General features: G+C 38.8%; 1 protein-coding gene across 2 annotated transcripts in view; it reads right to left on the bottom strand.

Annotated features, from left to right (window-relative positions):
• The window catches only part of KLHL1 (kelch like family member 1), a 248999-nt gene that overhangs the window by 83024 nt on the left and 143295 nt on the right, over positions 1-22680 (bottom strand). For both annotated transcript variants that reach the window (XM_040540618.1, XM_040540610.1), the window contains exon 5: positions 19312-19524. In XM_040540618.1, coding sequence (XP_040396552.1) covers positions 19312-19524 — 213 coding nt within the window. The remainder of the gene's footprint in view (positions 1-19311; positions 19525-22680) is intronic.

Below are 22680 nucleotides of genomic sequence, written 5' to 3'. Positions count from 1 at the left end.
AAATATTTTTTGTTCAAAAGAAAGAAATAATAAAGATCTCCTTGTTATGTTATGATGGGGTAAAACATGCTATCTCATGCACTTTTCCCAATGGTGCAGGTATGAGAAAAATAATTTTGTGAAAAATATTAATTCCTCTCCTCCTATGTACTTATTCTATCACATTGGCTAATTTGTGATAAACACTGGATTTCTGAGTAATCTAAGGGCTAAACTCTGAGTTTACAAAAATAAAAAAAAAGTTGAAATTTCAGCTACTGTTTAGAAAAAACAAATGGAACATAAAGCCAACTGTTTTATCTTGTCTGTTCCAATATTCTGTTTAAATATTTTCTAGTCCATAGCTATCTTTCCTTATTACATCAAAATATTCAATACATTTAATACATTTAATCAGGATACATGTGACCAGGAAATTCAATTAAAAAGGATGTTTCCCTGGAAACCCTACTATGTTCAGCTTACTATTTCATAGATATGACACACTTAATTAAAAGAGAAATGTATCTAACATTAAATGAAGATTTCTGGGTTTAGTAACACATAGAATTTCACAGAGCTGTTGCTTTTTAGAACCATGTTGGTGCTACTTCAGCAGAGTTAAACTACTATACTGGCTTTGGAGCTGCTTGAATTTCTCAGACTACCAATATTCTGAGAATTTTTAGTAACTTTGTGTCACTGTGTTTCTCATTTTTACCATTTTAAAAAACACAGATAAAAAAAAAAAAAAAAGACAAACAACAACAACAAAAACACAACACCAAGTCCTTTCTCAGCTGTACTTCTAAATTACCTTCAACACAATGCTGCAGAGAGTTGGCATGCTTCATTTCAGGGAAGCAAATTCAATTTGAGATCTGGAGTGAAAAGTAGTCAAGTACTGCCGAAAGAAAAGTCAAATCTAATGAGCACAGCAGCAGGAGGTTGGTACTGGTACAGTGACAGATAGTGGGACTGACAGTGGGCACACTGTGGGACTGCACCCTTACTACTGAGGTCTTCACCTTTCACAGCCTGGGAGAAGCTCTACTTTTGCAGTAACCTCAGAAAACTCCCCTAGCCACTTGTATTGGGTTTACATAGCAAGGTTTTGGTAGCGGGAGATGCAGGGGCTGTGAGAAGAGTACAGAAACTGCCCCATGTTAGATAAGGGTTGATTTCAGCTGGCTCCAAAGGGACCTGACACTGGCCAGAGCCGAGCCAATAAGTGACGTTGTTTGTGCCTCTCTGAGAGCAGATTTAAGAAAGGGGGAAAAAAATGCTGGACAACAGCAGCTGAAATCGTGAGAATGAGAACCAGCCCTGCAGACACCAAGGTCAGTGCAGAAGGAGGGCAGGAGGTGCTTCAGGCACAGAGCAGCAGTTCCCCTGCAGCCTGTAGGGAAGGCCCTCGTGGAGCAAGCTGTCCCCCTGCAGCCCATGGGTCCCACATGGAGCAGATCTCCATGCTGCAGCCCGTGGAGGAGCCCCCGGTGGAGCAGGTGGATGTGGCCTGGAGGAGGCTGCGGCCCATGGAGAGCCCCCGCAGGAGCACTCTATTCCTGACAGATGGACCCTGTGGTACAGACCCGTATTGGAGCAATTCTTGAAGAGCTGCTGCCTGTTGGCAGCCCCTACAGGATCAGTTTGGGAAGGATGGCATCCCGTGGGAGGGACCCCACGTGGAGCAGGGGCAGAGAGTGATCATGAAGGGGCGGCAGAGACAAAGCATTAGGGACTGACCGCAGCCCCCATTCCCCATTCCCCTGCACTGCCTGGGGGGAGTATGTAGAAGAGGGCAGATTGGGGGAAGGTGTTTTTAATTTCCCTTTAGTCTCTCACTTCTCTCACTTGTTATTAATAGGTAATAAATTTTATTAATCTCCCTGCAGTGAGTCTGTTTTGCTCATGACGATAATTGTTGAGTGATTTCCCTGACCTTATCTCAACCCTTGAGCCCTTTCCATTGTATTTTCTCCCCCTTTCCCTTTGGAGTGGGGGAGTGAGAGGGTGGTTGTGGTGGAGCTCAACTGCCCAGCTGACTAAAAGTATGATCCATGTGAGAGTATTACTGATTTGATTATTTCCTTTGAATGATATTAAATGAAAACTCACATCCACAGAAATGATCAACTAAGAGATGGAGAGGTCCCATGCTCCTCTGTTGAACCTCTGGCATCTAGAATGGAAGTCCACCACTGTTAAGGAAAAAAAGGATGCCACCCGCATGGGAAGGGAATATTCACCCTCTCTGCCTCTGCACCCCACTCTTGGCAAGTCTACAAGACTATAGAAAGCAACACAAAGAGAGAGAACACAGATCTGTCCCACCTTGAGAATAAAATGGGTCAATTAGCATCTAAGACATTGCAGATCTGGGAAAGAAGACAGTATTTGCTCTAGCAGGAATACTGTGATATTGTGGAAGAAAAAGCAACTTAAACTTCCGTCAGTACCTTAAAACACTCATGTAGATCTGCAGTATCACCACGGTACTGGTAAATCCTTATCATGGTACTGGTAAATCCTTATCATTACGTTATCTGTAGATAGCAGAGTGTGGTGGCTTCACCAAGCTGGGCAGTTGCGCTCCACCACTACCATTCTCTCACTCCCCTCCTCACTGGGAGGGAGAGCACTGGGAATATTCAGCCTGAAGAAGAGAAGGCTCCAGGGAGACCTCATTGCAGCCTTTCAGTACTTAAAGGGGGCTTATAAAAAAGATGGAGAGCAACGTTTTGCTCCGGCAGATAATGATAGGACAAGGGAGAATGGTTATAAACTAAAAGAGAGTAGATTTAGATTAGGAGAAAATTCCTCACTCAGAGGGTGGTGAGGCACCTGAACACATTGCCCAGAGAAGCTGTGGATGCCCCATCCCTGAAAGTGTTAAAGGCCAGGTTGGATGGGGCTTTGAGCAACCTGGCCTAGTGGGAGGTGTCCTTGCCCATGGCAGGGAGGTTAGAATTAGATGATCTTTAAGGTCCCTTCCAACGCAAGCCCATTTATGATTCTATGAAACATGTCATGATTGTTCAGACAGCCCTTCCTACTTTGTAAAAACTGTGAAATAAGACAATATTCCATTAGTCGAGGGAAAATAATTCTGAAATTCCACTACCTCAGATGTGCCTCAGTCATAAAAGTGATTGCCCAAAAGGGGAGATGAGGAAACATTATCAGATTCCTAACACTATAGGACTAAAGCTAGAATAATCCTGCCTGATCTTCCATACCTTAGAGACAGCTACATAAGTCATTCTGTTTTGCAAAGAAGGCTTATATTATGTTAGGCTAATTTCAAAACAGATATTTATTTGCAAATATTATTATAACTAAAAATGTATAGAACCTTAGGACCTCCCATAGGATCTTTTCAATTATCAGACTTTTTATGTATATTACTGTAAATTTTGATATTATAAAACTAAACTTTAGAGGAGCCCATATTTATGTAAATGGTAATGACAGAAGCTTTTTATTAAGAGATGCAAACACAGAACTGTGAAGTAACCACAGTGCTGTAAAAACAATTATTTTTGGCTTTCCGAAGACTTATTCTGGACTAGATTTCTAAGGCTTTTGTTCCTAAAGGAAAAGGAGATTTCTGTTAACACTGTAGAAAACTGGAAGCCACAAAGAATCAGGACTGACACAAAGCAAGTTTTTCAACTTATTGCTTAAAAATTGAGATGGAGCACTGGTAACACTAATCATTAGGAGAAAAATGTATAGAGTCCAGAAAATAATCTTAAAATAAAGACAACACAGTTCAACTCTTCTTATCTGAGATGACATAAGAGGCCATTGACTAATTATGGGGATAATATTTTGGTCTTCATTAAATTTTTTAAGTTTTTAAGTTCTTTTCTTCAGGTAATGAGTATGAACAATATAAAAGTATTTGAATATTACATTATCCATTGTCCATTAGTTCCAGTATGTCTGAATTGATCATTTTGCTTTGATAAAGTATCTCAAAATCTGGCCAAAGCAAAGTACTTATCTCCATTTGGTGTTTCCTTCTTTCTGTCTTACTCTCTCAAATCAGATCGTATCCTAACAAACTCTTCTTTTACCACTTGAAAAGATTTTGTCTTCTAATTTCAAGTGATAGTTGCTGACAAAAGGGCGCAGCATTATTCAAAATGTTTTATGTTCTTTGCATATTTATTCTGATTTAGTGCCTTGAATAGTCCTTAATGACATATCATTATACTATACCCTGAATAGAATTAGATTCAATACCCAAATATATTAATTTTACAGTAGGCAGAAAACAATTTCCTATTCTTTAAAAATTCTCCCAGCATCCAGATTCATTTTCCCTGTAAAACACATAGAGTCCTGTGTCCTCAGAAATCTACATGCCAATGTCATGCAGAACACAGGATTTGTCTTATCCTAATAGTATTAATAATCATAATAGAAGAACAAAAAGCTTAAAATCCTTTAAATGAACCGTGAGTAAATGAAATGCAGATTTTTATGGCACATTTTGTTTAACAAAGTCCCCGAGTCTCTTTCTTGATCCAAAATGTATCTGAAGTCACTTGACAACCTTGAATCAGAGAAACACATTACCATATGAAACAAAAATCTGAAGCAAGAATGACACAGAGTGTGCATATTGAATGGTCTTCAAGAGAGAGATTTGATTAGCCACCATCATTCTTTCATGTGTTTTCTTCCATGTACAGATTTGTTATGGCTGGTTATTGTTGATCATAGTAATACAGCTACTAGGAAAGAACAGGCTGCTGAAGGGTAAGGTCACTATTTTTCTTTGTACAAATTAAAAACAAATAAATGGTTTGTATCAATTCCTGAACTTTTATACTCAAATACTATACCTGGTATTTTATACTAAAAGTCATTTTAAAACTTTCCTTAAAAAACTGTTTTCCTTAAAAAAACTGTTAGTCCATCTTCAAAATCTTACCACATATATCCTGCTCTAGCTGATAGGAAACATGCATCTTTGGACAATACCCCTAATAGAAACTTTTTTATCTGTCTAAAGCTGGTAGAAAAGGAAGTCATTATTCTTATGTCACTGTACTGGTATATGAATGGAATTAGTTTAGTTCCCTAATGTGGTGAAAGGAATAAACTGTTTTACACTGTATTTTCTAGGCAACTGATAGAAATGCCTGCAAATTCCATCATAACTGTGGATTTCAACTTAATTAAAATTAATTAAACTTAAAATCATCATAATTACAATTAAAATCCTGGTTAAAAACGTATATAACTATTTTAAGAAATATTAGCTAGGCTATTCATGCTACACTGCAAACATGAAAGAAAAAAAACACCTCTCGCATAAAGTGTTACTATCTTTTTTACAAAATGAAACATCTCTGAGCTGCCTCTGTTGGATACAAAACCTCTTGTTATAAAGACTAATTGTTTAATAATTTTTAAGCTCCTTATCCTTCTTTAGAAACTTCTGAACCTATTAGGTAAACAAAGCAGTGAATTAATTAATTTCATTTGTTTGTTTCATCTTAAAGAGTTTGATGAAATGCTCCATTTTCCTAAAATTTATGCACACTTCCTTGACTGATCTGAACATTGGTTCTGCAACTGGCAACTGATCAGCAGTTTTCATTTACATTTTTGATTTTTGAGATAGCGTGTTTTTCAGGACAAATCTGCAATGATTGTAGTTTTGCTATTTATTTTTCCAAGAACAGCCTGATGTCAAATGTAATTATTTGCAGCTAAACTTGAGCTTATAGATAGAAACAAAAGTATACTGAATGAATAATAACAGTATACTGAATGGATCTATCTTTCTATGAATGCATTTGGTCATGCTTATATTAATTCAGGATTCTACCTTAATGGATACATCTATGTCTTCCTTGGGATTAAAATGATGGATGATATGAACAAGATCTTTGGTTTAGTCTACAGTTATTGAATAGCCATCAGCCATTGTTAAAAACTTAAATAAAATTAATGGTAGATAATTTAAATGTTAATCTCAGTAAGAAGGCTGAAATCAGTAAAATAGGCAGGGTTTCATATAAAGTGTGATTTTGTATTATTATAAATCATTTAAACCCATTTTCTGCTTTAGAAGTGACAGAAGTTTTATTTTATTTTTTAGTAAAAGTCCAATAAGGTTGGGAGATGAAACAGCTTAACGTTCTTTTTCTTGTACTATTCAAATTAATTTGTTTTTCTGGTGCAAAAAATATTTAATCTAGATTAACACATTCCAGATGGTTTCCAAATCTCATATTGTTTTATCCTAAATCACTTTACCTATTTACTGTCATAAAGTATAGTAGGCTATCAAATGGGACTTTAGGGGACTGGTACGGTTAGTGGACGGAGCGGGAGTACAGGTGGTATTTTTGTCCATCCCTACAGTGGCAGGGAGGGGTACAGAGAAGACACGGAAAGCCCACCTGATAAACATGTGGCTCAGAGGCTGGTGCCAACACAGAATTTTGCTTTTTTTTGACCATGGGGTGCTTTACTCGGCACCCGGCCTGATGGCCGCAGACGGGTCCCACCTATCTCTAAGGGGAAAACAGATCCTAGCCCAGGAGCTGGCAGGGCTCATTGAGAGGCTTTAAACTAGGTAAGAAGGGGGACGGGGCTGAAATAAGGCTTGTTAGAGGTGTGCCAGGGGGAACAATGGCAAGGCCGGGGGAGAAGACAATGGCCCAACTGAAGTGCATCTACACTAAAGCATGCAGCATGGGTAACAAACAAGAGGAGCTGGAAGCCATCGTGCAGCAGGCAGGCTATGACTTGGTTGCCATCACGGAAACATGGTGGGACCACTCTCATGACTGGAGTGCTGCAATGCCTGGCTACAGGCTCTTCAGAAGGGACAGGCAGCACAGAAGGAGTGGTGATGTGGCTCCCTGTATTAGAGAGTGTTTTGATGTTGTGGAGCTTGAGGCTGGGAATGATGAGGTTGAGTCCCTATGGGTTAGGATCAGCAGGAAGGCCAACAAGGCAAGCATCCTGGTGGGGGTCTGTTATAGACCGCCAAACCAGGATGAGGAGACGGATGAGGAGTTCTACAGGCAGCTGGCAGAAGTTGCGAAATCGTCAGTGCTTGTTCTCGTGGGGGACTTCAACTTCCCAGACATATCCTGGAAGCACAACAAGCAGTCTAGGAGGTTTCTGGAGAGCGTGGAAGATAGCTTCCTGACGCAGCTGGTTAGAGAGCCTACCAGGGGAGGTGCCCCACTAGACCTTCTGTTCACGAACAGAGAAGGACTGGTGGGAGATGTGGTGGTTGGGAGCTGTCTTGAGCAGAGTGACCACGAAATGGTAGAGTTCTCTATTCTTGGCAAAGTCAGGAAGGGGATCAGTAAAACTGCTGTATTGGATTTCCGGAGGGCTGACTTTGAGCTGTTCAGGACACTGGCTGGCAGAGTCCCTTGGGAGGTGGTTCTGAATGGCAGAGGAGTCCAGGAAGGCTGGACACTCTTCAAGAAGGAAATCTTAATGGCTCAGGAGCGGTCTGTCCCTACGTGCCCAAAGACACGCCAGCATGGAAGACCGGCCTGGCTGAACAGAGAATTGTGGCTCAAGCTTAGGAGAAAAAAAAAGGTTTATAATCTTTGGAAAAGAGGGCGGGCCACTCAGGAGGACTATAAGGATGTTGCGAGGCTGTGCAGGGACAAAATTAGAAAGGCCAAAGCTCATCTGGAGCTCAATCTGCCTACTGCCGTTAAAGATAACAAAAAGTGTTTTTACAAATAACATCAACACCAAAAGGAGGACTAAGGAGAATCTCCATCCTTTACTGGGTGCAGGGGGAAACTTAGTTACAAAAGATGAGGAAAAGGCTGAGGTGCTTAATGCCTTCTTTGCCTCAGTCTTTAGTGGCAAAACCAGTTGTTCTCTGGATACCCAGTACCCTGAGCTGGTGGAAGGGGATGGGGAGCAGGATGTGGACTTCACTATCCATGATGAAATGGTTGGCGACCTGCTACAGCACTTGGATGCACGCAAGTCGATGGGGCCGGATGGGATCCACTCGAGGGTACTGAGAGAACTGGCGGAGGAGCTGGCCAAGCCGCTTTCCATCATTTATCGGCAGTCCTGGCTATCAGGGGAGGTCCCAGTCGACTGGCGGCTAGCAAACATGACGACCATCTACAAGAAGGGCCGGAAGGTAGACCCGGGGAACTATAGGCCTGTTAGTTTGACCTCAGTGCCAGGGAAGCTCATGGAGCAGATTATCTTGAGTGTCATCATGCGGCACTTGAAGGGCAACCAGGCAATCAGGCCCAGTCAGCATGGGTTTATGAAAGGCAGGTCCCGCTTGACGAACCTGATCTCCTTCCATGACAAAGTGACGCACTTGGTGGTTGAGGGGAAGGCTGTGGATGTGGTCTACCTTGACTTCAGTAAGGCTTTTGATACCGTTTCCCACAACATTCTCCTCAAGAAACTGGCTGCTCATGGCTTGGACAGATGTACGCTTCGTTGGGTTAAAAACTGGCTGGATAGCCGGGCCCAAAGAGTTGTGGTGAATGGAGTCAAATCCAGTTGGAGGCCGGTCCCTAGTGGAGTCCCCTAGGGCTCAGTACTGGGGCCAGTCCTCTTTAATATCTTTATCAATGATCTGGATGAGGGGATCGAGTGCACCCTCAGTAAGTTTGCAGATGACACCAAGTTAGGTGCGTGTGTTGTTCTGCTCGAGGGTAGGAAGGTTCTGCAGGAGGATCTGGGTAGGCTGGACCGATGGGCTGAGGTCAACTGTATGAAGTTCAACAAGGCCAAGTGCCGGGTCCTGCACCTGGGGCACAACAACCCCAAGCAGCGCTACAGGCTGGGAGATGAGTGGTTGGAAAGCTGCCTGGCAGAGAAGGACCTGGGAGTACTGGTTGATACTTGGCTGAATATGAGCCAGCAGTGTGCTCAGGTGGCCAAGAAGGCCAACAGCATCCTGGCTTGTATAAGAAACAGTGTGGCCAGCAGGGCTAGGGAAGTGATTGTCCCCCTGTACTCGGCTCTGGTGAGGCCGCACCTCGAGTACTGTGTTCAGTTTTGGGCCCCTCGCTACAAGGAGGACATGGAGGTGCTCGAGCAAGTCCAGAGAAGGTCGACGAAGCTGGTGAGGGGTCTGGAGAACCAGTCTTATGAGGAGCGGCTGAGGGAGCTGGGATTGTTCAGCCTGGAGAAGAGGAGGCTCAGGGGTAACCTTATCGCTCTCTACAGGTACCTTAAAGGAGGCTGTAGCGAGGTAGGGGCTGGTCTATTCTCCCACGTGCCTGGTGATAGGACAAGGGGGAATGGGCTAAAGTTGTGCCAGGGGAGGTTTAGGTTGGATATTAGGAAGAACTTCTTTACTGAAAGGGTTGTTAGGCATTGGAATTGGCTGCCCAGGGAAGTGGTTGAGTCACCATCCCTGGAGGTCTTTAAAAGACATTTAGATGTAGCGCTTAGTGATATGGTTTAGTGGAGGACTTGTTAGTGTTAGGTCAGAGGTTGGACTAGGTGATCTTGGAGGTCTCTTCCAACCTAGATGATTCTGTGATTCTGTGAAAATCATACTGAAAATTCCAAAAATTAATATAATATGAACAGAGAAAAAACTCAGCACTAGCACTTATTACAAAAATCAATGTAAAAAGTATATTCTTGAGTTAACCAATTACACATTAGTCTTCACAAACAAGTATTTTTAAGCGGCCATTTATGTTTTCACATGTTTCGTGATTCTTTAACAGGCATTACAATGAAATTCAGTTTAATTATTTAACTCCCTGGCATTTACCCAAGAACAAAAGTGTAAATGCAAACACCCTTTTTGGGGCTCAGAAAGATACATGAGTAAGCTTTCAGTGACAGATTTTTTTATTTTTTTTACCATCTCTTTCACAGGTCACACAACCCTGAAAAAACTGCTTATAAGCCTATACGTTACAAAAAAGAAAAAGAGTTAATAATAAATTTTGTTACTTTTCCAAGACTGAAAGAAAATCCATGAAAAAAAAAAGGAACTTTCAAAATAATTTGGCTTTCACATTGAAATCTTCAGAATCAAAGAATATTTACATACCATGTGTTTTTTTGTGTTTGTTTTTCCTTTGTCTTTTGTTTATGTTGACTTGGTTTTGTTTGTTTTCCTGCAGAAAATATAGCCTAGTTTTCTTACTTCGTCTAATTCAATTGAAAATTTACATTTTATGATCATTTCTGCTGATCCTAAATGTCCTTACTTCGTAGTTGTTTTTGTTGTTGTTTTGTATGACAGTGCTTATATGCCTAAGAAAAAAATAAAAGAATGCATCTCAGAACCAAAAATTCTCCATTGCTATGGGGTAGTTTGAAAATATTTTTTCTACCTTTGTCCAACGTAAAAGTAAAACAGAATCATGAAATGAATAGCATAACGATACCGTGGAATGGAATTAAAATACAGCTTGTCTCTTTCAATTTCACTTTAATTTTTGCTCTTGTAACAGTAACTGAATTTCCTTTTTGTCACCTATAGAAAAGAACAGTTTTCAGCAAGAGAGAATAAGTAACACTTTCTAATAAGGAAAAATACACAATTTTTATTTTTATACACACTATATTAATTATGTAATTAATCCCTCAGATTTCTCTATTTTCAAAGAAGGGAAATTTTCCTCCTCAGTGGTGTCGCAGACTTGAGGATCTTTAAGAAAGTCTAGACCAATTCACTCTTGAAACATATGACTAACCATTCTATAACTAGATGATCTTTCATGTCCCTTGCAACCCAAGCCATTCTATGATTCTATGATTCTATGATTCTGTGATTAAGATTTATTACTTAGACACAACACACTTTCACTAGTTTGTCTGTAAGTCTGTGATCTATATAGCTAAGCAGGTGATAATATATTGTAAAGAGATTAGTCACATAACAATAATAATGAATGGTCTTGTTTTATGTCTAACAACTGAACTCTGACATCTACTAAACTGGTATATTTGGTGACCAACTCACTGTAAATGTGTTCAGTATTTAATTGACTTATCGTTTCAACCTCTTACCCACACATTAAAAAACAACAACAACAACAACAACAAAAAAAACATCTTACTCAGAAGAAATCTTCTGGGACATTCTACCCTTTAATTGTAATCCTCAGGGTACAACACCCAAGAAGAAAAACTGAAGTTTGTTTTCCTTAAACTATCATTAGGTTACAAAAATGAATATATTAGATAAACAAACAATCACACACACATTCTCTGAGGCTTTGCTTATGATATAAAAATGAAGAAACTGATTATTTTCTCCCACTCTCTTGAATGAACTGACTGAGTAATGGGATTGCAATATTCATTGGTAGCATCTGTGATAAGTAATTAAAATGTGCTGTTGAAACCACTTTCACAGCATTAACACTTCCCCAAAGTTTATGATTTAATGAGCCCATTTATTAAAATCTTCATATTATTTGTATAAGTGGTCCCTTGTTATCTTTTACCACACTGTTCAAACTTTACTTTTAACTTAATTCCTAAATATGCCCACACTTTTTGGCACACATGTTGACTTGTGTCAGGCTAAATAGCACTACTGGGTGAAACTGGCGCCAATTTGAACAATTTATTTATCACCCTGATGTGCTGGTGAATCAAATGCTATTCATTTTAGGAAAACTGTAACCATTATCTATCTATCTATCTAATCTATCTATCTATCTATCTATTTATGCATTTATTATAAATGATTATACATCTGTCTCTGATGATGTCTTTTGACCATGATTTTATAAAATATGGAGCACAAAATCTAAGATGCAAGATTTATCTATACCTAATTATATAGATGCCAGCATCTATATTTGATTTCATCATAGTAGGCTTTCTCCATAATATATGGAAAGAAGAAAAAATGTTTATGTCAAGATAAATCTATTCTTAAACTAACTAAATAAAGTAAATAAAATCTCAGTTGTAAGATATTTAATTTCCAGATATCTACAGTTAGGGAAAATGCATCTGTCCTAGAGTATGTTATGTTTTTTCTTCTCTAATCTTTGAGGAAAAAAATAAAAATGTACTATCATAATTTTGGTATTCCTGCATATTTTGTAATTCTGTTAAAGTGCTCCATAAGAAATAAGAAAAGTTATACAGGGCACACTGTGTTCCTAAGGAAGGCAAACAAACAACCAAACAAATCACCAAACAAATCACATAAAAAAGAGGAAATACATAAGGAAACTAGCTGCAGCAAAAAGGTTGGACTGTGGTAAATTATTCTATGTCTCCTTTAGTTCACAGGTAGCTATTTTCATTTCAAGCTCTTCTGAAATAAATTATTTTTTTCTTTTCTCAAAGCGATAAATGAAGTAAAAGATTTGATAAAAGCATGACAGATACCAAGAAATGGAAGGCAAATGTTATTTGGTCAATAACAGGTAATAGCCTACATTTGCAAAATACTTTTTTGTTTATTTTTAATTGTAGTTACATATTTACTGAAGTTAACTGTAGTACACCAAAATTGATGTCATTTTGATAAATCTCCTACAAAAGAGTAAAGTACAAAGAAATGGCATACAAAAGAATCACTTTTCCCCTAAATAATCTTTTTCTGTTTCAAATATGATCTGTAGCCCTTAAAAATAGGAAAAAAAAAAAAAGACAAGAAAACCTCGTATAAATGGAACGGTCTATAACTTAAACACCTTTTCCATATAGTATATTTCAAGGATAAATGTTACAAATGCCCAAAATGAATAATTCTACTAGTACATTGTATTGGGTAATGCTTATGTGGTAAAGCTTTGGTAGCAGGGGGCTGCAGGGGTGGCCTCTGTGAGAAGAATCCAGGAGCTGCCCCATGTCAGATAAGGGCCAGTTGCAGCCAGCTCCAAAGGGACCTGCCGCTGGACAGAGCCAAGCCAAAGTGATGTTGTTTATACCTCTGTGAGAGCAGATTTAAGAAAGGGAAGAAACCTGCAGCACAACAGCAGCTGGGAGAGACAGGTGAGAACCAGCCCTGCAGACCCCAAGGTCAGTGCAGAAGGAGGGCAGGAGGTGCTCCAGGTGCCGGAGCAGAAGTTCCCCTGCGGCCTCTGGAGAGGCCCCTGGTGGAGCAGGCTGTCCTCCTGCAAAGGCTTCTGCAATTTCTTCATTTAGCCCCAAAGGGCTGAAAACTTTAGAACCGATGAATCTCAGCATACTGATGACTCTCTGGTTAACTGTTTTTCAGTTGGAGACAAAAATACCTCTTTCACAAATTCCTTCCCGTGCAAGGAACTTGCAAGTTTGTCTCACAATGTCAGTTAGCCAACCTAGGATTTACTTGAGTGTAATATGGAAATTAGCACACGCTTTAAAATCGTATACAATCGGTTGTAATGTGTGCATTCTGAGAGGATTTAGTGGTGCAGCATTTTCTACAGGTTACCTACAGCATCTCTGTAGAAATAAGGATAGAACCACAGATTCACAGAAGGTAGATCAGTTCACTTTCTCCCTAGTGATTTAACAGGATATTTAAATATTTCACCTTAGGACAGGATTGTTTCTGTCCCTGGGCAAGAAATCTAATTTAGATGCTTACATTAGTTTCACTGAATCTGAGCCACAGTGTATTTAATACTGAAAGATTATGCATTATCCTACTGATGTGACTAGCAAGCCTGTAAAAGGGGTATTATTAGAAGTGTTGCAGGCATAAAGGCAATAATATTTATTTTTTATCCTATGCTGCTTTTTAGCTTTTATTGTTAACTGATGATCTACTATTACAAGCCATTGCAAAAACATCCATTATAAACACAATGTGCTGGTGGAGTACAAGTTATCTTTAACTTAGCCATTTCTGCAAGTAAATATTTGTACTCTTTATCATGCATGCCTCTGCTGAGATCCATTAAAACATATGCTTAACATCCTCATTCTTACTAGTCATGCTATTCTAGGCACCTACTATCATGTGTTAACTCTGAACTCTTGCTTGTAAATTTCTTTAGCAACCCATCAATCATCAGCAATTCCTCGTGTTCTTAAGAAATGTAGTAAAAAGAATGTTTTGCCCAAAAGAAGCTGCACACATTCTTGGCTCATGCTGTAGTCTTGACACTAACAGCTATATTACACTGTATTCAGATATTCAGCAAAAACAATTGATTATCTCAGTAAATGGGGTTTCACTAGCACTAGTAGAACATACAGGGCTAGGCAGAGGCTCAAACATGCTGCTGAATTGCTGGAGGATATTTCCAGATGCAGCTTCAGTCCTGGAACAGGAGACACAAGCACAGAAGAAACTATTCTATTTTGGGAAAGGGTCAGAAAAAGATGAGGTGAGCTGTCTGAATTCTGAATTATATATTTTGATATCCTATTACTCAAGTCTGACCACACTGCCAGTATAATTAAAGAACCTTGAGAGTGAAAGGAGGCATCATAAAACACAGGCTATAAATTTAATCCTTCATTTTCAGTCAATCTTTCCAATCTGTTAATAATCATTTTATTCTATGACTTCATCTTTTTTAGTGCATTTAAAAGTAAGGAACCCAAATCTGTTTTCTCAAGGTCTAGTGATTAGATTTTAATTTTGACCTTGCTTCTCTCAGAGAGCTTTTCAGTTAATTTTCAGTGCAATGAAAATGACAATGTTTTATTGAATTTTTACTTAAGTATAAACCATAATAGGGAAAATTTCACCTCTTGGTAATAAAAAATACATTTCCGCCTCCAGTTCTCAATAACTTTCTGTTAAAACTTCAGCTCTGGGGACCCCAGCACAAGAAGGACATGGAAGTATTAGAACAAGTCCAGAGTAGGGCCATGAGGATGATCAACTAAGGCTGAGGGAGTTGGGGTTGTTCAGCCTGGAGAGGAGGAAGCTCTGGGAAGATCTTATAGCAGCCTTCCAATACCTAAAGGGGGCCTACAGGACAGCTGGAGAGGGACTCTTTGTCAGGGAGTATAGTCATAGGACAAGGGGTAATGGCTTTAAACTAAAAGAGGGTAGATTTAGATTAGATATAAGGAGGAAATTCTTTACTCAGAAGATGGTGAGGCACTGGAACAGGTTGCCCAGAGATGCTGTGGATGCCCCGTCCCTGGAAGTGTTCAAAGCCAAGTTGGATGGGGCTTTGAGCATCCTGGTCTAGTGGAAAGTGTCCCTGCCCATGGCAATGGGGTTGGAATTAGATGGTCTTTAAGGTCCCTTCCAACCCAAACCATTCTATGATTCTATGATTCTGTGAAATCTAGGATTTAATTCAGTTGCTAAACACAGGATGTAGTCATACTTCAGACAACTTAAGGTATCCAGGATATTGTCATGAGGATGATGTGTAATCAAGTTGGCACAGTTTCACTTCATAAACGAGGGACACTAGGGCTATTGGCCATGTCTCAGGATATCCTTCCTTACTGGGGCCACAGAGAAACTAGAGGAAACCCAGAAGCAAGTCAACTATACAGGGGCTTGTCTTTAGCATTATGGATAAAGACCTACAACACTCAGCTTGGTAATGCAGGAATAACTGCAATGAGCAATGCAGAGGTAAGCAAAGTATGTGATGCCTAGATTAAGTAGAATTCCAGTAGAATTCCTGCTTATTCAACAAATACAGATAAATTAGTGAGACATATATTTAGAATCTGTAATAGGATCAGGAGCTTCCAAACACAGAAGTAGTTTGAAATCTTGCCTCTTAATTAATTCACCTGATGCTTTATATATTATTGCATACTTTACATGTGTACATATATAATATGATATTTTACATGAGGCTATCAAATAGCAAAGGAATTGTATTTTTTTGTTTTCAAATCCATTTTCTGTTTTTCATAGCTTTCAGTAATCCACAGAACAAACAAAAGAGTATTCCTTTCAAATGACTTATGACTTCCTTTCATATAGCCTCACTCAATTTTTTAATGCTAGATCTTGAAGATATTTATTAGAAAGAAAAATATTATGAAGAACTAGGTCAGGGACCAGCACGCAACATAGCCTACATGATTTCTTTGTACACAGTAAAAGCTAGTGGTGAGGCTGATATGTGAACAGTTTACACTAGCTTTTTTAAATGTCTAGATTTAGAATTTAGTCCTTAAGGACTGCACAGATGCATAGCATTGTGTGCTAGTTTCTCAACTGGCACAGAGATTGAAAAATAAACTTACATTTCTGACATAGAAACCTGAAACTTTGTCATCTTTGACAGTGTTTTCTTTATAGCATATTTTATGTTGGAAAGCAAAATCAAAAAACAAAAGCAAGCAAACTAACAAAAACAAAAACCCCAATTAAACAAACAAACAAACAAACAAATAAAAACAACACAGACCTTCTAGGATTTCACTATGAAACAGTGCCTGTAAATCTCAGCATCATGATTTATGATAGTTCTCATTTTAATCTTCTTCTAAGCATTCTTTTCCTGCTTTTTTTCCTTGAAACCTCATAAAGAGTGTGTTGTGAGGGGCCACTCTTAGTCTACCTTCATTTTTCTTCCCATATTCTTCAAACAATTAACTGAAACAGAATAACTAGTTAAGCATGTTAGAGAATCATATGCTTTGCTTACACTGGTAAACAGACCATGGCAAGAATCAACTGAGCTAACAGAATCAGCTGGGCTAACATACTTGTCTAAAAAAGAGCTAACTGAAATGGTCCAGTCTAGAGCCAGGGACTGAGTTAAAAACTGATCAGTAAAGGTGACTGAGCTCTGGTGGTTGAGGTATCTTAATTTTTCTTTTTGTTTTGCAGTGTCATATATGCAATACAAAGGAAACTTGGGATGCTGTTTGAGGATTCCAGTATTAATATCTACTTGATTTTTACGGCATTTGAACTTGGATTTCCTTCCAGATTTTGGGTTAGAAAGAGTCGTCCTGGAAGGATAATATTCAGAACAGCAACAAGGATTCACAACCAAAAGTATTTGCCTCACATTCTTTTTGTCATTTTTATTGCATGGTCTAAAGGAAATAAATTTTGCAGACTCATAGACAAGGATGAAAAAGCTCAACAATATTTTTTGCTGTATCAGTGAATTCTTTATTCATTCATCAGACCCTCAGCTCAGGATTTGATCTCTAAGGAACAGTAACTATGCCCAAATGAACCTGAAGAGATTTAGATATGTGAGAACATTGTCTCTTGCTTCCTATGTAGTAATAACTCCTGTAGACATTGATATGATTCTGAGATTATTGCTAGTACAATTATGGAACAATCTAAATGTCACCTTTAACAAATAAGACTGAACTGGCAGCTGTTTCTAACTTTACTCATGGCTGGCTAATTATCTGTTTTGTGACCTTCCTCAGAAACACTTATAAGCAGTCATTTAACCTCATTTAATCCTGTCTAGCTGTATTGGGTGTGTGCGGCGAGGTTTTTACAGTGGGCAGGCTTGTACGACTATACTCTGTGAGGAGGAGCCAGGGCCTTCCCCATGTCAGACACAGCCAGTTCCAGATGGCTCCAAAGGCCCCACCAGCAGGGCATGGCTGAGCCTACCAGTGAAAATAGCGGCACCTCTGTGAAAATGTGTTTAAGAATCATAGAATCGTTTAGGTTGGAAAAGACCTCTAAGATCATCAAGTCCAACCTTTAACCTAGCACTGCCAAATCACCATTAAACCATACCCCTAAGCACCACGTCTACACTTGTTTTGTATACCTCCAGGGATGGTGCCTCAACTGCTTCCCTAGGCAGCTGGTTCCAGTTTTTCACAACCCTTTCAGAGAAGAAATTGTTTCTAATATCCAACCTTAACCTCCCCTGGCACAATTTGAGGACATTTCTTCTTGTCCTGTCATTGTTGCCTCAGAGAAGAGACTGAACCCCACCCTGCTACGCTCCTTTGAGGTAGTGGTAGAGAGCAATAAGGTGTCCCCTCAGCCTCTTTTTCTCCAGTCTAAACAACCCCAGCTGTCTCAGCTGCTCCTCTATAGATTTGTTCTCTAGACCCTTCAGCAGCTTCTTTGGACATGCTCCAGCCACGTCAATGTCCTTCTTGTAGTGAGGGGCCCAAGACTGAACACAGTATTTGAGGTGTGGCCTCACCAGAGACAAATACAGATGGACAATCACTTCCCTGGCTCCACTGGCGATGCTATTTCAGATACAAGCCAGGATGCTGTTGGCCTTCTTGGCCACCTGAGCACACTGCTGGCTCATTTTCAGCCAGCTATCGACCAATATGCCCAGCTCTGTTTCACCAGCCAGCTTTCCAGCCACTCTTTCCCCAGCCTGTAGCATTGCATGGGGTTGTTGTGCCCCAAGTGCAGGACCTGGCACTTAGCCTCATTGAACCTCCTACAGCTGACCTCGGCGCATCAGTTCAGCCTATTCAGATCCCTCTGCAGAGCCTTCCTACCCTAAAGCACTTGCACCCTATCAGTGTCATCTGCAAAATTACTGAGGGTGCACTTCATCCCCTCGTCCAGATCATTGATAAAGATATTGAAGAGAACTGCCCCGATACTGAGCACTGGGAGACACCACTAGTGACCAGTTGTCCAAACTGAAGTTGTCCAAAACTTTCAAGTTGTCCAAACTGACAGACTTACTGCATGCTACAACCTGTGGGCCTTTATCTCTTCTTAAATTCTGTGGTGTCCCCAAGAAGAATTTGGTTCCATCAGCATTTGAACTACCCTTAAAGAAGTTTTAATTTGCTACTAGGGCATCACTTGGCCTAGTACACATTCACTTCACCAAACTGAAGAAGTTTGTTCCCTCAGTCTCCTAGCTCACATACCATCTTGTTAGCCCATCACTGGACCTTTTCCAGCTTCTGCCTATACCTCTTGAACTGTGGAGTTCAAAACTGGAAATGGTATTCCAGGTGCAGCCTTACCAACACCAGGTATTACCGCAATAATAACTTAATGAAACCTGCTGAAAAGGTTTTCCTGATGTAGCCCAATGTGAAGTTTTCTTCATTCGCACAGTGAGTTCATACTCAGCCTGGAATCTGTCATAAGCCCAAGTTGTTGTTTGTTGTTATTGTTTTTGTAGTTGTTTTGTTTTGTTGCTGCTGTTGTAATTATTTTAGTCTGTTTGTTTTGGTTTTATTTTGTTTTGTTTTTGAATAATTACCATTCTACATGTCTTTTTTGGCATGTTATAATGCAGGTGGTTACTCCTGTCCAAGTTCACAACTCTGCACATCTTCAGTGTCTGTTTGCCTAATCTTCAGATTTATTGAAGCTACTCTGAATGAAGGGCTGACATTCTTTTTGTCTAATTCTGAAAAGTATTGCTCTTAAACATCCAGAGTATTCAGCATTTTCAGATTATAAACTGATGAGATTTTTCACAATAACAGTGATTATAATATAAATAAAACAAAATAAAACAGAATTACCTGAGGTGGAAGCAGTGGTAATCTTACATAAGCAAGCAGCATACTTAGGTCACTGCATCGCCTCTGCATATCATACTTCACCCACATCATTAAGGCATGGAAAATGGTCTCTTCATCAGGAACATTCACATCATCGCTAGCAAGAAGTTTATGGAGTTCTTTAGCTGGTAGAAGTAAAAATTCTTGATTTCTTATAACTTCCATTATATTCTCCTGAGAAGAGGAAAGTATTTCAGATTCAGTAATACTGGAAAAATGTAAAAGCAGTTGTTAAAGCTAATAAATCCATAGGATTAGTCAATATCTGTCATACCCAGCTTTCTTACAGCTTATGAGAAAAAAACAAAGATGATTATGGTTAAACAGCTATATTTGTAATTCATATATGAATGTATTCCAAAAGCAAGAGGAAAGCAATATGGTAATATTGTAATTAAAAAATGTCAGAATTTGGTTAGCCAGAACGGCTAGTGCCGAGCTGCATACTGTTTTAAATTTTCATAAATTTAGTTGTAATTGAGCACAGTCAATGTATTTTAAATCCTTATATGCATATGCACGCATTTCCCTGTATTTTTCACTACCTGATACATTTCTCAAATAACCTGTCAGTCAGATACAGCTGTATTATCAATAGCCAGATAATGGTTGTCTATAAATATAAGGCTGAAGGAAAGATCAAGATCATGAATTTAGCATTACTTCATGAATTTGCTTAAAATAGATTTTTACTGTCCAGCTAACAGACAAAATGTATACAGCATTTAAAATCTCACAGTACTGAAATTTATTACACATATAGGAATAACAAAAATATTAAACTAAACAAAAGTACTTAATTTAGGTGACTACATCCTAGGTGAAGTGCTCTCTGAACTACCTACCCTACAATAACAGGACACAACAGAAACGCAGTTCTGAGGGTGTATCTTTATCCAAATGTTTCTTTTTGGGAGCTTGATCTCTGTGGAGAAATTGCAAGTGTGTTCTCATATTCATACAAAACGTGGAAAGTATTGGTGGGAAAAATGAGTTACAAGATTTGATAGATAAAAGACAGTCATAATTTTCATAATGATATTATGGATAGACAGTGAAAATAAGATGAGAAGCAGAGAAGAAATGACAAAACAGAAGTCAAGGACTTAAGGGGAAGAACATCAAAACTGAGGGAAGTGGGTAACTCCACTGCTATACCGTTAACATGTCAAAATTCAAATTGATGCTGTTTATATTTGCTTGTTTGGGTTTGGGCCAGGGAAAAGACTGACTGATTATTAGGAACTGAACTAGAATTAACATCATCTTATTAAGATAATATATCTGATACAGAGAAAAGTGGGCCAAGACTTAAAACATCAGAATTATACTCTGACCCTAGTAAGTCATGTTTTGTCCTTTTATTCCCATCTAATACAGGGAAATGGTGATTTTAATTCCCCAGCATCATATATTTTGAAAGTCACTGTTTAAAAGAATCTTTTTAACACTATCTGTGTGGTTTTTTGTTTGTTTGTTTGTTTGTTTTGGTATAAGATAGCTGATAGAGATGAATAATAAAGACAGATATGACAAAATCATGAGAGGCTGAAATTCATTTAATTGTGTGAGGCAATTACATGTCAACTTATACATGCAAATAAAATAAATCAAGTAAAGCTGAAAGTGATGCTTATTATTATGAATGTGAACACTTCTGCATGTAAAACTTTTAATAATGCACAGCTTTTTAAGTTTATATACACAAACAAAAAGGGATGCCAACACAGGAGATAATCAAATGTATATATATATATACATATGTTCATAATCTTTCTTAACTGTGCTGTTATGTTCATATAACTGATAATTACATACTAAAAGATCATAGAATCGCAGAATCATAATTTAGGTTGGAAAAGACCTCTAAGATCATCAAGTCAAACCAAGTCCACCATTAAACCATGTCACTAAGCTGTACATGTACACATTTTTTAAGACCTCCAGGGATGGTGACTCAACCACTTCCCTGGTCAGCGTATTCCAATGCTACACAATCCTTCCAATGAAGAAAATTTCCTAATATACAACCTAAACCTCCCGTGGTGCAACTTAAGGCCTGTCTTATCGATTGGTGCTTAGGAGAAGTGAATGACTCCCATCCCACTATAGCCTCCTTTAAAGTATTTCTGGAGATCAGTAAGGCCTCCTGAGCCTCCTTTTCTCTAGGCTAAACAACCCCATCTCCCTCAGCCACTCCTCTGAAGATTTGTTCTCTAGACCCTGCAGCACCTTTATTGCCCTTCTTTGGACAACTCCAGCCACCTCAATGTCCTTCTTGTAGTGAGAGGCCCAAGACTGAACACAGTATTTGAGGTGTGGCCTCACCAGAGACAAATACAGATGGACAATCACTTCCCTGGCTCCACTGGCGATGCTATTTCAGATACAAGCCAGGATGCTGTTGGCCTCCTTGACCACCTCAGTACACTGCTGGCTCATATTCAGCTATTAACCAATAACCCCAGGTCCCTTTCTGCCAGGCAGCTTTCCAGCCATCCTGTAGTCTTGCATGGGGTTGTTGTGCCACGAGTGCAGGACTCAGTTATTTTTAAATTGCTTGAGTAAATGTCAAGAGGTAGCTAAAAAAAAATATTTTTATGGACTGAGGTTTTAATCTGTTGACTTCTAATAAAGCATGTTTAAATTGTGTGTCTACAATGCTGTACAACAGCTCAGAAATGTAAAGGAAATAGTCTGCAGGCACTTAACTAAAAGTTGGTGTAATTCATTTTAATTAAAAAGTCATAAAACTTAGAAAATTTCATTGCACTTTTCAATTAAATGATTTATAAGCCAAATTTTAATTAAGGTTGGTTAAACAGACATTAAATCCCATTATGAAGAATATATAACTTGACTTGTTAATAGGAACCAGTATCAAAATTTGCAATAGCATATTAATTCAGACCTAACATTATTGAGAAGCATTATGATGGTAGAATACATTTTATGAACTTAATTTTGAAGAACACTCAGAGCAGTGGCTCTGAATTCATAATAATAATTTTAATATTATTATGAATGATTTTTTATCATTTTAAATTGTGTTTTCATTCGAATATATACTTAAGGAGAACTTATTCTAGCCTCTGTACAGACTTAGCATTAACTGAAAGGAATATCCAGCAGTTTCCAGACAAAACATATGAGTTTGGTAAGCCCAAATCTTCTAAACATTTGAATTTACAGCAGTTTCCTGTGAGTCGGATCTGAGTATTGTAGAAATAGCTATTTTTTAAATCTTTACAGAACTGTAACTACTTTGTATATGTATACATACACACACATGTTATATTCATATATGTTTTACATATATAAAACAATACT

Source organism: Cygnus olor, chromosome 1 (genome assembly GCF_009769625.2).
Source record: "Cygnus olor isolate bCygOlo1 chromosome 1, bCygOlo1.pri.v2, whole genome shotgun sequence".
Taxonomy (NCBI): domain Eukaryota; kingdom Metazoa; phylum Chordata; class Aves; order Anseriformes; family Anatidae; genus Cygnus; species Cygnus olor.
This window is presented reverse-complemented; position numbering and strand designations above follow the sequence as displayed.